Source organism: Gadus morhua, chromosome 19 (assembly GCF_902167405.1).
Source record: "Gadus morhua chromosome 19, gadMor3.0, whole genome shotgun sequence".
NCBI lineage: Eukaryota > Metazoa > Chordata > Actinopteri > Gadiformes > Gadidae > Gadus > Gadus morhua.
This window is the reverse complement of record NC_044066.1, coordinates 19,541,625-19,557,182: the sequence shown is the minus strand read 5'-3', so window position 1 is coordinate 19,557,182 and position 15,558 is coordinate 19,541,625. Positions and strand designations below refer to the sequence as shown.

Genomic DNA, 15,558 nt, shown 5'->3' with positions numbered 1-15,558 from the left:
AAACGCCGGAACGAGGTCACACCACTCCAGCCCTCTCAAACACAATCCCAAAACATGTCCTGAACGGAACATTTCACTAAGCTGTGCCGTCTCCACTCACTCCAGCACACACGGCTTGTATTCCTTCCACCTTTTTCCAGTGACACGCTTTTTAAAGACTTGGTGGAGGGTTTGTCGGTGCGATTTCTTTTCCACCCACAGCGTTTATCGGATCTTCCGCGGCGTGCTAAATCAACCACTCACCTATTGGTCGAGCCGAAGCGGGCGTGAGTGATAGCCGGGGCCCACCTTTCGGCCTCCATAGATCTCTCTCAGGTAAAGAAAGAGAAGAATACATCAGGGGGGGGGGGTATACATTCGCACAAAGTGCTACATCCACTGGGGAGCAAACATAAACACACACACACACACACACACACACACACACACGGATGGAGGGACGGACGGACACACACACACACACACGGACGGACGGACACACGTAAACACACCTATCACTGCCATTGTGTCGTTCTCTCTCTGGGGGAAAACATCTGTCTGTGCGACTAATGGCCTATGAACAAAAGGGCTTCACTCCTTTGCCTGGCCATAGATGGAGGGATGATGGATGGGCCGGGCGATGATGGATGGAAGGATGGATAAATGGATGTAGCTGAGCTGGGGGGATTGTTCTCTGCTTTCACAAACAGGCCAGGCGAGAGGAGAGGAGAGGGGGGGGAGGGGTGGTGGGAGGGAGGGGGGAGAGAATTTCCCCGAGGATCACAGAGCTTTTTTCAAGGTTGTGTCCTACTACTCCTCAGGTTCACACAGGGTGTGTGTGTGTGTGTGTGTGTGTTTGTGTGTGTGTGTGTGTGTGTGTGAATGTGTTGTTTTTATGAATGTGTCGCATTTCTATGAATGTATGTATGTATGTTTGCATGTATGTATGCATGCATGTGAGCATGTGTGTGTGTGCACGCGTATGAATGTGTGTGTGTGTGTGTGTGTGTGTGTGTGTGTGTGTGTGTGTGTGTGTGTGTGTGTGTGTGTGTGTGTGTGTGTGTGTGTGTGTGTGTGTGTGTGTGTGTGTGTGCACCAGAGGTTCCGACACTGCTTTCCCTGGTCAGTTGCTGCTGTGAACAGCTGTCAGCTCGTGTTCTCTCTGCATGGCGTGTGATCAAAGAGTGAAAATATATTCAGCGCGATGGATGACAACCGTGTGCCGCCGCACGTCACAGCGCATTTTTTTGATTTGTTCAAATGTCGGTGCTGAATGCCTACCCCCCTGTTTCATATCTGCTTTCACACGACCACAAAGAGATAGCATATCGTTCACCGTCCTCTGAATTAAACCTCTAATTCTGAATCTAATTCCAAACCTTTTGACATTGGTTCAAACAAGGCCGCTTTAATCATCTGTTCGTATCCAAAGAAAAGCGTATATATAAAGTTTTGTATCATGGACTCGAACGTATTGTATTAGATATTAGCTGTTATATTAATACTGCCGGGGCTCACTAGTTTTGGCCTTTAATTCAAGGAGAAAAGTTAAGCATAGGAGTCTGTTATTATCATATGTATTATTATTGTTATGAGAAAAATTGCTTTTCTCCTTGGTCTTCACTTTATTTTTTTTGATGAAGAGAACGCACTCTCCCACTGCCCCTCTGCTTAGGTTCGTATTGTTTGTTTTTGAGAAGGTTTATGAAAATTGACCTGAAGGATTTCGGCAGTGGGTTTAAATTGCATCTGCAATCAATATCGGTTCTCCGTGAAGAATCCATGTAATCCCTGTGCCCTAAAAAGACAACAACAGGTCTTTATAGATCGCAGCAAGGAGGCTTCAGGAAACCAGAATGAACAGAAAAATCCAGATTGGAGAGGGATACTTTATCTTTGCATGGAAAATATACTTCCCGGTCATAAACGCAGGAAACGCTACAACTTTCACGCGTGATAGACGATGGACAACTATTGTCGGCGTTTCTTTTGTGATTGGATTAGACCTGGGAAGACATATTGCCCCGGTTTCCAACCCGCGACCCACGGATCCATGGGGTGACATAATTAAATCCCTGAGATTGCTTGTGTGCGTGTGCGTGTGCATGTGCAGGCTTAAGGGTGTGTGCGTGCTGTGCATATGTGCCTCCACGCTATGTCATACGAGTCTCGGTGTGTGCAAGGTTAGATAAGGACACCAACAGCACTCATGCACACACACCCAAGCTACCACTGCCACTTCCAGCAGATACGTGCATTCGTGGGTGTGTGTGTTTGTGCGTGCATGCGTGTGTTTATTGGGAATGTTAAAGTGTCATATGAGATCAGTTGTGTGCAGGGTTAGGACACACACACACACACACACACACACACACACACACACACACACACACACACACACACACAGGCACACACACACAGGCTGGTGCAGTGTGTCTGTTTGGGCATTAGGCAGAGGGGGAGAAAGAAAAGAAGCGATGATGTAATGCCTGGCCACACGATGAGTGCATGCCAAAACTCAAAATACGATCAAATCATCATGAATATCGGAGCTCTTCTGTTTTGATCACATTTCTACCGGGGACATCATTATACATTAGGGCCAATCTTTGAGCGGGCTAAAACTGGACATGTGTAAGCCTCCTCTAGAATTGTTCCAAAGTATAGCGGAGCCCTCACTGAAAGCATCCCTGAGCCTAATGGACCACACAGCGTCTGCCAGACACTCTGTTGTCGCCGCAGCAACCCGCCAAGCATTCTCTATTCAAACCCATCATGAGACACAAAAGGTACGTGCGTTTTTGCGTCGTCACAAAGCTGAAATTACTCTTAAGTGTTTCAGAAGGATTTCCATTCAACGTGCTATAGGACACTGCCATTTTACCCGAAATAGATGGAGAAGCATTCAATGAAACTAGACAATGATTTTTTATTTCAGATTTGTACCTTTTACTTTTGAGGCCGCCACCACAAAACATGCACATTTTGGCCATGACTCATCTTTGAAAGGACCATGGAGAACTAGGCTTTTTACATCACGCCTATTATTGTTAGTTTAATGGTTAGGTTTAGGGTTAGTGAATTGGTTAGACTAGTGCGCCGATCATTGTTCTGATTTTATGATGCAAGTATTCATATTTCTAAAGATCTATTCTATCCAAGGCCGCAGGGTTGGCTGTGGTGTGGGGAGGTGGTGATGGAGGAGAGGAGCGAGGCCTGTCCAAGGTGCACACTGCTTTAATTACCGTTATATGGACGCAGGTTATTCACAGAAAAGGAACTGAGGTCGACAGCGGCGCGCACGCACGCGCTCACATCAAACTGTTCTGTTTCTCGGAAGCGGCAGCCGTTTTCTGAGGTGAGATGGAGATCGGTGTGGCGCTTACATGATGGGTGGCTACAGGGATGGTCTTCATTCAATGGTCATTGTGCGAATGGAAATCACACACACAGACACATTTCTACCAACACGCACACACACACACACACACACATTTCCACACACACAGAACACACATTTCCAGAACACACACACACGAATACACAAACACATTGAGGCCTGTATAAACACTCACAAACACCGGCACACACAGAACAAACACTCACACACAAACAAATTTACACCTGCATAAACACTCTCTCGCACACACACACACACACACACACACACACACACACACACACACACACACACACACACACACACACACACACACACACACACACACACACACACACACACACACACACTCGAACAATTAATCAAACACATCACCCCAAACCCATAATTCACACCAAGAGGAAGCGCGATGTGTTCACCGTCTTCGTGTGTTCACCCCTGTAGCGGCGGCTGAGCGGGGGGAATGCCATCAGCCCGTACGGAGGCCGCGCAGCGCTGCTTATGTGACATCTCTGTGAGTCATCGGGAGCCCGGCTGAGTCAGCCCCGTCCATCTGACAACGATGAAACCAGCCATCAATCACAGCCGACATCTTCCACCACCACACGGATTAGTGCGCTTGTTTTGGTCCCGATCTGTTTCGGACGGCGTTCCGTTCTGTTCTGCTCGTTGGGTCTGATCGTGTGTTGTGTTTATGTTGTTGTTTATGTCATTGGTACGTTGTCGTGGCGTTGACACACATTCAGGGTGGCATAAACAAGAAAAACTCAACCGCCCCCCAAAGTAGTATTAGCATTACTTTTGATGATGATACAGATTATGGTGATGATGATGATGATGATGATGATGATAACGATGATGATAACGATGATGGCTACGATGTCTGTCGTCGGCAGTGTTAGCATAGCTGTTATAAACATGATACGTAAGCCGCCCATTTCAGAGGAGTGATTCAACCACAGCTAGCCGGTCCGGACGGGGGGGCTTTCTGATTTGCCCCCTGCCATTTGCTGTCTGTGTCATAACGCTCCCGCTGTGCTTTACTGCATGAATGTGGACAGCTGGATGGAGCGACTGTGGCCAATGCTCGCACTGCCACAGCCTGTTACAGGGGATGACTGTGCCGTTTGATGAAGGAGAACTTCAAAAACACACTTACAGACCCTCAATATTCCCGGTAAGCCGCTAAAGCCTATCACCCCTCAGCAGGCTTGGATAGCGAGCGGGCTAATGTTAGATCTGAAGCATGGTAAATGTCATTACTTTTGGTATGAAACTGGAGCTTGTGCTGAAACAATGTGAGACAACAGGGTGAGCTACACCACAGCTAAATTGAATTTGCAGGCTCCACCTTCAACCAAACATATATCTGAAAATATATTAAAAAAAACACTAATCTTTGCATGAAACATATGCTGAGTCTCTCTCTGATCATCAGTGTTACGATCACTATGGTTTATGATGCACAGCTCATAGAAAGAGAACATGGTCTTGTTTAATCTTATTGCATGAGTAATGAAACTTGACATTTGGTGCTTTTGATCTTGTCAGCCACACACATTTAACTCGTCTTAGCCTTTCCATTTCATCCTACATGAGCCACCGCTGCCTTATCGGTGTTTGAAGATTGAAAATGTTGAAAAAGGTCTCATCAAGCCACGAGCAAACTACGGCTCACAACGGGAGGTGTGTTGCGATGTGCAAACATTTCCTGGGACATTGAAATAACAAGCCGGCGTCGGTTGGCTTTGACCCGGAATGTGTGTTGACACAGATGCACAAAAATGAACAAATTGGGGTCGCAAACGTTTTCAAACCATGAAAATGGGATCACGGTGCAAAAGAAGGGAGTGGGGAACTCCATGGTGTCCCTGTTGCCAGAATCCGTCCCTGATGCATTTACAGTTGGCCTGAGCGCAGGGGCCGAAGAAGAAGACATCGGGGCTCGACGGAGCAAATCGACTAAGGCTCTGTAATTACCTTCAGCGCAATCAGCAGCCTCCTTAATTTGCCCCCTGGCTGATGAGTCCATGGCAGACAGAGAGAGAGAGAGAGAGAGAGAGAGAGAGAGAGAGCGAGAGCGAGAGAGAAATGCATCACAGCCACAACCTCACAGAAGGGAATTGGACTGAGGTTAAAAAGCGAGGAGAGAGCTTTTACTGTCTAGCGTGTAAATACTCATGCTATTTAAATCATACGCATCAAAGGACGCATGTGGGTGATTGAACGCACACACACACATCCCACACACAAACTCGCGCCGGCGTTAAATCCAGCCACATCATCATCATTTAATCGTCCTTGGGGGGGGGGGGGGGGGGGGGGAGAAAAGGATATTATTGGTTACCACTTCCCTATGTTCTCCAGAGAGAGAAATATGATCAAATGAAATAAAACAGAACCAGCCCCCACAATCTTGTCCCCGGTCACACGTCCATACCAATGGCGAATCGCCACCACGGAGATACTCCGCTGCGGCATTATGCACCGTCAAGTCAGCCTTCCTGCAGAAAACCCCACTCCACAAAAAAAGCTAATCTGGGGCTAACATGTGTAAGGCGGCCTTGAGCGCCGCCACCACCGCGGCGAGGCTAGCAGCACATGAAAGAGATCTCCCGGGGTCTGCAGGCTATCGATTTAAAAGTGTAAAGTGAAAGTGAAGCGGTCCAGAGTAGACGACGTGGCTGCCGGCAAAGTAATTGGGGGTTGGGGGTTTGGGGGGTGTGGGGGGGGAGGAGTGAGCCAGCAGAATTGGCCCAGAATAAATAGGTCACTTAATGGGTTGTTTACGGTGGCAATTGGACATAATGCATGACAGAGAGAGCGGCTATGGGGGGGCTTCGGTGAGGTGGCAGCTGGGGGAGAACTTTCTCTCTCTCAGGTTAAACATCCGTTTTGTTTCCACAATTAGGGTCAAGGATTTTTTTCCAGTGACGCCAGAGAGTTTTCACTATCCGGAGGTTGTCTTTTTAGTGGAAGAGATGTGATGCATTCAACAGATTTTCTTTCTTCACTGTGTAACTACAAACGCCCTTTTATTATTCAGAGCCCTGAGATCAAGCCCGTTCCTGTTCTATTTCCACTCACTTCCGCCCAGCTCTTTCTATAGGGCCAACTCACCGGGCATTGCTACATCGGTTATACAGGCTAGCCATGTAGCAATATAATAAGAAAATAACAATGAATAATAACACTTTGATTGCTCTTCAACACCACCGCTTGTGGAACCGCAACGACCCAATAATGCCCGTGCCTCCAAGCGGAAGCTTCCACCTCGTTCAAGGGTGTTTGTATTAGTCAATGGAGAAGGGTCAGCATGGTCGCGCTAACAAGCAATACCCATTTAACACGTTTCCTCCACATAAAAGCCATCACGCGCTTTTACAAATTAATGGAGTGTGCCATATGGAGCACATGAGCACGGCCTCGATACGAAGGAGGCCGCCCGTGAGAGACCGCACATAAAACCTTTTAATGCGTTGTTTGGACCTTCGCGGCTGTTTCCGTAGCCCGCCAAGGTTAGCGGACTAGGCTTTTTTTAAATGTTCACATTACTTTTTAAACAGGGCACGCACGAACGCTGATCTCTAAAGTCAAACTCGTGGTGGGTGACGTATTGGGATTCTCACAAAGGATATGAAGAAGAATGGAGCTTCGTTCATCGCTGTGTAAATCTGGTGCGTTTTTCTCAAGGCTCTGACATACTTTCTCCGCGTTACGTGGACAGCTGCCGCCTCGTACCGGTTGGCCCGGAGGGGCCCTCGCTTCCATTCATACCGTGGAGAGCGCCTGCTGTGCGCTCGCTTAGCGGACACACAGGGGACGAGGAGATTTACGTCACGATCCTCTGGGACACGCGATCGTGGAGGTTGTGAATCCGGCTTCAATCTGAACTCCTTTAGAGACTAATAGGGCAAGTAATCCAACGCTTGGTCACGTTCTTGGTCAAGGCAAATGAATTTGAGTTAAAAATGGCATTTTATATTATTATTAAGTTCTGCCTCTCTTTCCCCGTGACTAGAAAGTCGATTTTTGCCCGCATGCCGGAAGATAACTATTATTAAATAATTATTGAACAACGCGCCGAATAATGCCCAATAAATCCTTAGGTAATTACTGCTGCTGCTGTTAAACCCAAACACTGCTTACCAGAGTATATCATTACAGTATTGTTGGGTTTTGGTTAACCTGTTGAGCACACACACCACACCAAAGAGGACTACAAAATCAGCACCATGGAGAGCGGTCCTGGCCCAGCGAATCAGCACCATGGACAGAGGCACCCTTTAAAATCAGACCCAAACCCCGACACAACCCGTAGGTTGGTTTGCATTGGATGACCACCTCTTTGGTTGATATGGTAACCCGGTCACACGCTTATTAAGCGGGGATGTGATAATCATGTCACGCGATTATTAAAACTGAATTGAAGGGGCGTTGACAGTGACGCAGACCGCTCTGCCTCATAATACAAAGATAACGGAAACCATTTTTGAATGACACTGTCAGTGGGTTGGGCTCGCCTTGAGGCCTGAAATAGTCGTCGATAAGTATAGGTAACGTGCGACCAGACGTGTGGGCGAATGGACAGACATGGTGTTTATTTTCCAAGGCTTACCATTAACTGGGCAACTTGCTGCAGAATAAAACTTGTGTCAGTTTTAGACTAGGGCATACGCTCACACACACACACACACACACACACACACACACACACACACACACACACACACACACACACACACACACACACACACACACACACACACACACACACACACACTGAGGTTAGAGCCCAATGACGTAACCTGTACTGATTTGATGTAGGGGCTCCAGAGTACCCAGGAGGAACCACATGCCCCCCCCCCCTCCCCCCCATGGAGAACAGGGCCCCCTTTGCGCTTCCCCATCACTAACCCCTGTGAGAACACCCTTGGCTCGGTAAGCTTGGAGGGGGGGGGGGGGGGGGGGGGACGACATGGAGGTGCGAAGGCCCCGTTCAGGTGCTAAAGCGTGGGCGACTCTACCAGAGCATGTTTTTTCGTGACAAACTCAAACATTTCTGGGATGGAGATAGCTTTAAGTTAAGGCCCAGAGTCATTTTGTATGGAGATCTTTCTTTTTGTAAAAAAAAAAAAAATTCTCCATGCCGCATTGATTTCACACATGATTCTCGGAGAAGTTAAGATAGGACTCTACTGTGTGTGTGTGTGTGTGTGTGTGTGTGTGTGTGTGTGTGTGTGTGTGTGTGTGTGTGTGTGTGTGTGTGTGTGTGTGTGTGTGTGTGTGTGTGTGTGTGTGTGTGTGTGTGTGTGTTAAACAGAACCACAGAGGTAACTGAATAACGATTCTGGCTTATCAGTTGTATAGACTACAGGAAACACACCCTCATACACCCGGTTATATTCAATACGTATCTGTGGGGAATGAACTCGGCCCAAAGGCAGTTTTCCCCATTTTAGATCGAGTTTATCAAGCGAGAAACAAAAAATATATTTTATTTTATTGTTCTACTGTAGCAGTTCTATGAATCACATGAGATACCAAAGAGAATCTTTCAAAAACAGACCTAGTCATGGGATAGTCCAGAACCTACAATACTATTATAGGAATAGAGGGATCATTCGTTTAGCAGGATGACACCTCTTGCTAAATGAACCTCTCATCTATTCCAGCTATGCTATCAGCCTCATACATCCAGAATGCGACGCCTTGGCTTCATAGCTTATGAAAGAGAGATGGGGAGGGAATGGCCATTCTGGGTATCGTAGGAAAATAATAAACTGCAGCAGGACAGCAACTGATATATAAGTTGCAAGACAACTTATATATCAGATAGCCGGTGGCAAGTGCAAACAAAGTAGAACCCTGGAAAGAACTGTATGTACAGCAGACGATTTTTAACAAAAGACCTGCATGCATTCAGGTACTGCAGAAAAGGAAGACACTGCAGTGATTGTGTGGATTCCCGTTACTTAACACAATGTTTGAATTACTACCAACAGATATGTCAACATGTAGGGAGGTGGCTCTAACATGTTGCTACAGCTGTAGGTAAAATCTCACAGGTAGGCCATTTACCAAGGTTACACACAGATTTGGTTGCCATGGGAAACCAACCACTCCAGTACATATTGCACATAGTCAAAAACAACATTGAGACAAAAGGCTGAGGATTTTTTATACGGGTATATGATTGTGTTTATTATAGAGCTGTCAAGCGATTAAAATATTTAATCGTGATTAATCGCATTAATGTCATAGTTAACTCTAATTAATCACGATTAATCGCAAATTATTTTTCTATGCTAAATATCCCTTGATTTTTTTGTCCCATAATTCTTCTCATTTTAATTCTCTTATCAACATGGTGAAGTGCATCGGCTTGCCTTGTGCAAATGATTTTTTATTGATAACAACATTGGCACTGATCAAAACAGGACGACACAAAAAAAGAGCCTATAGTGCAATTAAACGACTGCTTTGAACAAAAGTCATTTGAACATAGCAGTCAGGCTACTGCTTCATTGTTTTGAGCCAAAGAAAAAAAAAAAAAAAAATTTTTTTTTTTTTTTTATAAAGTAATTGCGTTAATCGCGCGATAATTTTTTTAACGCCGTTAAATTTGGTTCGCGTTAACGCCGTTAATAACGCGTTTAACTGACAGCTCTAGTTTATTATTATTATCCTCCCTCTGAAAACAATGGTTACGGACCTGGGCCCCGTTTCCCGAAAGCGTCGTTAGCCTAAGTGGATCGTGAAGTGCGTCGAAAGGGCATCGTAGAGTTTTCACCGCGTTTCCCGAAAGCATCGTGGGGAACGAACGTCTTGAAAACGCTCGTAGCTAACGAGTACTCCAGGGGTGCTCGTAGGTACTCGTAGGACTCTAAGAGAATCGTCAGCTATAGCCTCAGTGGCGACACCATCGGACATTCCGTCTATTGGATGCGTTTTATTAAAACGCATTGCGCCTTTATGTTCTTAGTTTGGTAATTAATAAAGATTATTAATTAATTTATTAATAAAGATGTTAAAATGGCCAAAATAAAACGGGACAGTCCAGAAAATGTTTGCGCAGGCAGGGCACTCAAAATGTGTGAGAGAAAGTGGGGGGATTTGTGCAGACTGACATAGGCTACTCATAAAACGTAGCATAAAATAATGTACAAAATAAAATAAAATTAAAAAAATTAAAAATAAAGAAATAAAATAAATTATAAAAAACAAGCAAAGGAGCAGGCAAAAGGCTGGGATATGGTGGGGATTGGTCACGTTGACGGGAATGTTTAGTGACATGTGGGAGGGTGGAGGGGGTTAAAAAAAAGTCTCAATCACTCTTCGACGCGCATGAAAACCAGCCGCGTAGTTATGAGGGAGGCCGTCCTCACACCGATCTTCCTCGTCGTCAGCGTCCTCCGGTTCAAGCAATGCCACCCCAGCCTTAGCTGCAATGTTGTGCAACATAGCCGTCACACATATCACGGCGCATGACTTGGCCGGCGAAAACTGGAGCCCTCCGCCTGACTTGTGAAGGCATCTAAAGCGCAACTTCCACCTCCCGATCGTGCGCTCAACGATGCACCGGGCCAGACGGTGGGCTTCGTTGTATTCCTCATCAATACATACCTTACCCTATTTCCGGAGGGGCTTTTATAGCCAATCAAATTATCAATCAAGGAAACCCTTATGCGGAATCAGATTAAGTCGGCTCTCTTTGCTGCGCAAAGCATGTTTCAGAAATCAGCCCATTAAGATAAATGTAGTTGTCACACAAGCTATTTTTAATTTTTTGTCATATGGAATTATTTCAGGGGGGAAAATGCCGTGAAACGCACAGTGCATTCAGGATTAGGACTGATATATGTCGGTTTAAGCCTAATCAATTGTGTTTTAATGTCTTTAGCATTCATATAATTGCAGTCTATTTTTTTCGTAGGCTACTCTGCTGTTGTCCTTGATGGGGATATATTTTAACCCTTTTTAACACAATTTTCCTGCGACATTCCTGCGTCTCCCCCTCCTACAGAGCCCATTTAAGCACCGTGTCAGTAGACAGTTACAATCCTACGACGTCGTGAGTGCAGCGAATGCGCGTTCACGTTAAGAGGAGTTTCGGGAAACGCTCCAAAGAAATTATCGATGGATCGCAAGATCCATCGGGAGAATGATCGTACGAGCGAAGATCCATCGTTATCGGGAAACGGGGCCCTGGGCCCCGTTTCCCGAAAGCGTCGTTAGCCTAAGTGGATCGTGAAGTGCGTCGAAAGGGCATCGTAGAGTTTTCACCGCGTTTCCCGAAAGCATCGTTGGTCACGAACGTCTTGAAAACGCTCGTAGCTAACGAGTACTCCAGGGGTGCTCGTAGGTACTCGTAGGACGCTAAGAGCATCGTCAGCTATAGCCTCAGTGGCGTCACCATCGGACATTCCGTATATTTGATGCGTTTTATTAAAACGCATTGCGCCTTTATGTTCTTAGTTTGGTAATTAATAAAGATTATTAATTAATTTATTAATAAAGATGTTAAAATGGCCAAAACAAAACGGGACAGTCCAGAAAATGTTTGCGCAGGCAGGGCACTCAAAATGTGTGAGAGAAAGTGGGGGGATTTGTGCAGACTGACATAGGCTACTCATAAAACGTAGCATAAAATAATGTAAAAAATAATGTAAAAATTAAATTAAAGAAATTAAAAAAAATAAAAAATAACGAAATTAAAGAAATTAAAAAAGAATAAAAAATAAAGAAAGAAAAAAAATTATAAAAAACAAGCAAAGAAGCAGGCAAAAGGCTGGGATATGGTGGGGATTGGTCACGTTGAAGGGAATGTTTAGTGACATGAGGGAGGGTGGAGGGGGTTAAAACCGGCCGCGTAGTTATGAGGGAGGCCGTCCTCACACCGATCTTCCTCATCGTCATCGTCCTCCGGTTCAAGCAATGCCACCCCAGCCTTAGCTGCAATGTTGTGCAACATAGCCGTCACACATATCACGGCGCATGACTTGGCCGGCGAAAACTGGAGCCCTCCGCCTGACTTGTGAAGGCATCTAAAGCGCAACTTCCACCTCCCGATCGTGCGCTCAACGATGCACCGGGCCAGACGGTGGGCTTCGTTGTATTCCTCATCATGGACGTCTCCCGGGTTATTCACAGGTGTGAAGAGGAATTATTTCAGGGGGGAAAATGCCGTGAAACGCACAGTGCATTCAGGATTAGGACTGATATATGTCGGTTTAAGCCTAATCAATTGTGTTTTAATGTCTTTAGCATTCATATAATTGCAGTCTATTTTTTTTGTAGGCTACTCTGCTGTTGTCCTTGATTGGGATATATTTTAACCCTTTTTAACACAATTTTCCTGCGACATTCCTGCGTCTCCCCCTCCTACGGAGCCCATTTCAGCACCGTGTCAGTAGACAGTTACAATCCTACGACGTCGTGAGTGCAGCGAATGCGCGTTCACGTTAAGAGGAGTTTCGGGAAACGCTCCAAAGAAATTGACGATGGATCGCAAGATCCATCGGGAGAATGATCGTACGAGCGAAGATCCATCGTTATCGGGAAACGGGGCCCAGGCTTGAAACAATGCAGGGATTAATTGATTACCCTTTGGAGTATTACACAACTCTCCCAGGGATGATCTGAACTCTCTCTCTCTCTCTCTCTCTCTCTCTCTCTCTCTCTCTCTCTCTCTCTCTCTCTCTCTCTCTCTCTCTCTCTCTCTCTCTCTCTCTCTCTCTCTCTCTCTCTCTCTCTCTCTCTCTCTCTCTCTCTCTCTCTCTCTCTCTCTCTCTCTCTCTCATCATGGATCCTCTCCTTCGGCCATAACCAAAGCCTCCCAATGTGCTTTAAGCCCTGACCTCAATGTGAAGCCAATTTTGGGATATAATTCATCTCTTGGTTGAGGTGTTCTTTGTGAAGTTTCTGAGCTAAATATGGATAATCGGTTTGCACGGTTACAACCACAGCTCAGGATCAATCTGGAGGCATATACTTAGAATACAATGTAAGAAGGTAAACAAGTATTTTTCCTTATGACACACTTATATATATGATTTTATATAACTGTATGATATGTAATACTATTATATAATATTATATAACAGATTTGATGAAAAAAAATGTATCCACTACTGGCAGATAGATTTGACCGTAAGGCAACTAAAGCAATTCAGGGTCACAGATCAAAACAATTGCTTGCCAAGCAGATTCTTCCCCTAAAACAGATATCATTAAAAATGTAAACATGCACGCACGTGAACGCACGCCCCAACACATACAAACGAACGCCCTCCCCCCTCCCCCCTCCCGCACCAACGCACACACACACACACACACACACACACACACACACACACACACACACACACACACACACACACAGTACATTTTGCAGAGCCAATGTTACATATACGGAGAGAACATGTGTTTTTTGTGCAGTTCATTACAATGGAGGAGTCAAGGCGTGGGGACATTGATTATCTCTATCCTGGCAGATATCTTTTTCAACTCCCACTTCCTCCACTAAATCAGTTCTCAGCACCTTCGAGATGCATACTTGAAACATTGTATCTGTGACTTTAGCAGTGACTTTATTCCTTTGTTTTGTTGTTTGGAATAAGTGCCCAACGGCACACTTTATAAATTGCTACATTATTGAGAGAGCGAGAGAGAGAGCGAAAGAGCGAGAGAGCGAGAGAGAGAAACAATGACTCAAATCAAAACAACTCAGGTGAATACCAATCGTCCACATGCTACTCTCTCTACACTCAAATAAAAAGTTACATTTATAAGAAAATCGTAAATATGGACATAGATACAACACGAATATTGATTAAAATATATAAATGAATGAAATTGGGTTAAATGGAACAGCTGCCTCTATGTGATTGGCTGGTGAAACCAGGAAGTGCGCTCCCTCCGCTCTGTTGCTATCATCTGACTCTGACGCACGCGCTTTTGCTGCCCCCGCCGCCGCTTCCTGATAATAGAGTGACACACCGTCGCTGCTCTGAGCTAACATGGCTGCCAAACTACAACTTTCAAACGCCGCTGTAACTATTTTCCTCGGGATTTCCACTCTCATTACCCCGGCGGAGGCGTACGACGCCGGAGACGGCATCGCGTGGCTGCTCGGGACTGTGATCGCTGTGGTGGGGCTGTGCGCGTGTCTGGGCTGGTACTCACGGAGCCGGAACCGCCAGTTCTGACCGGGGCGCAGGTCGCCTCTCCGGGGCATGACTCGGCCTGGGTCGGGGGGTCCTGGTGGGGCTTACTGCTGGTACACACGGTTGTGTTCGAATCCCCTCGGAGTCGTGATTTACAACACAACAACCATATGCAAATGTGTGAATAGACATTGGCATTTGGGAGGCTTTAAAATGGAAACTTTGAACTGAGACGTACACTGAATCCTGATACTAAAGCTTCCTGTCTTCGCGTTTTGTCCCATGTGCTTGGAACTATCGCGATATTTGGTTGGACGTCCGCCTGCGTGGCTCACCTGTTCCATCCGTAAAAATAGGCGACCACGAATAACCAAAGCTTGACAGATTATTGCCTGGTGGTTGTTTATCTTCCCAAATCCCTTTATTGCAACCTCATTTGACTATACAAGCCTAAGATGCCTGGGATTGTTGTAGGTCTACCAATGCTGGTAAACTTCTGGAAGAAGGCCTACTAAAGTAGACTTGATGAGACTCCTGCCTACTGTCTGCACTCCGATATGTCCATTTTGCTATTGTGCTTCCTGCCCTCACCTCACCCCTTTAATACTTGTCGAGTCTGTATCATAAAGTATGATGATTATGAAACTTTTCTGTTTTTGTGGAACATTATGTTGAGTGCCTCTTCAGATGTGTACTGTCTTCCCACACAAAAATGCACTCTTAGGTTGAACGTTTCCGTAAAGTGGTGTGAAATATGTGCAGGTGTGAAAGAACATCGATGGCTTCATCCTCTTAAGTTTCCTTTTGACCAAAGGGCATGTTTATGTTAGTTATACTCTTTGAATGTGTTTTTCATAAACATTTAAGTTCTGGTTTCGGTTATTTGGGGATAGATATGTGACATGCTGCTATAGGCATGCACTTTTATTGTAAACAGTTAGTCAAAAACACAAGTAGGCTACTTTATTGCTGTTGCTGTGTGACTGTATTGTTTTGGGGACTACCCAAAAC

At 45.6% G+C, this 15,558-nt stretch overlaps 1 protein-coding gene across 1 annotated transcript in view; it reads left to right on the top strand.

The window, feature by feature from the left end:
- Window positions 1–14,324: 14,324 nt before the first annotated feature.
- Window positions 14,325–15,558, top strand: part of LOC115532439 (small integral membrane protein 30) — a 1,323-nt gene continuing 89 nt past the window's right edge. The window contains exon 1 of the mRNA XM_030342220.1: window positions 14,325–15,558. This exon is cut by the window's right edge and continues 89 nt beyond it. Coding sequence (XP_030198080.1) covers window positions 14,401–14,589 — 189 coding nt within the window. The 5' untranslated portion in view covers window positions 14,325–14,400 and the 3' untranslated portion in view covers window positions 14,590–15,558.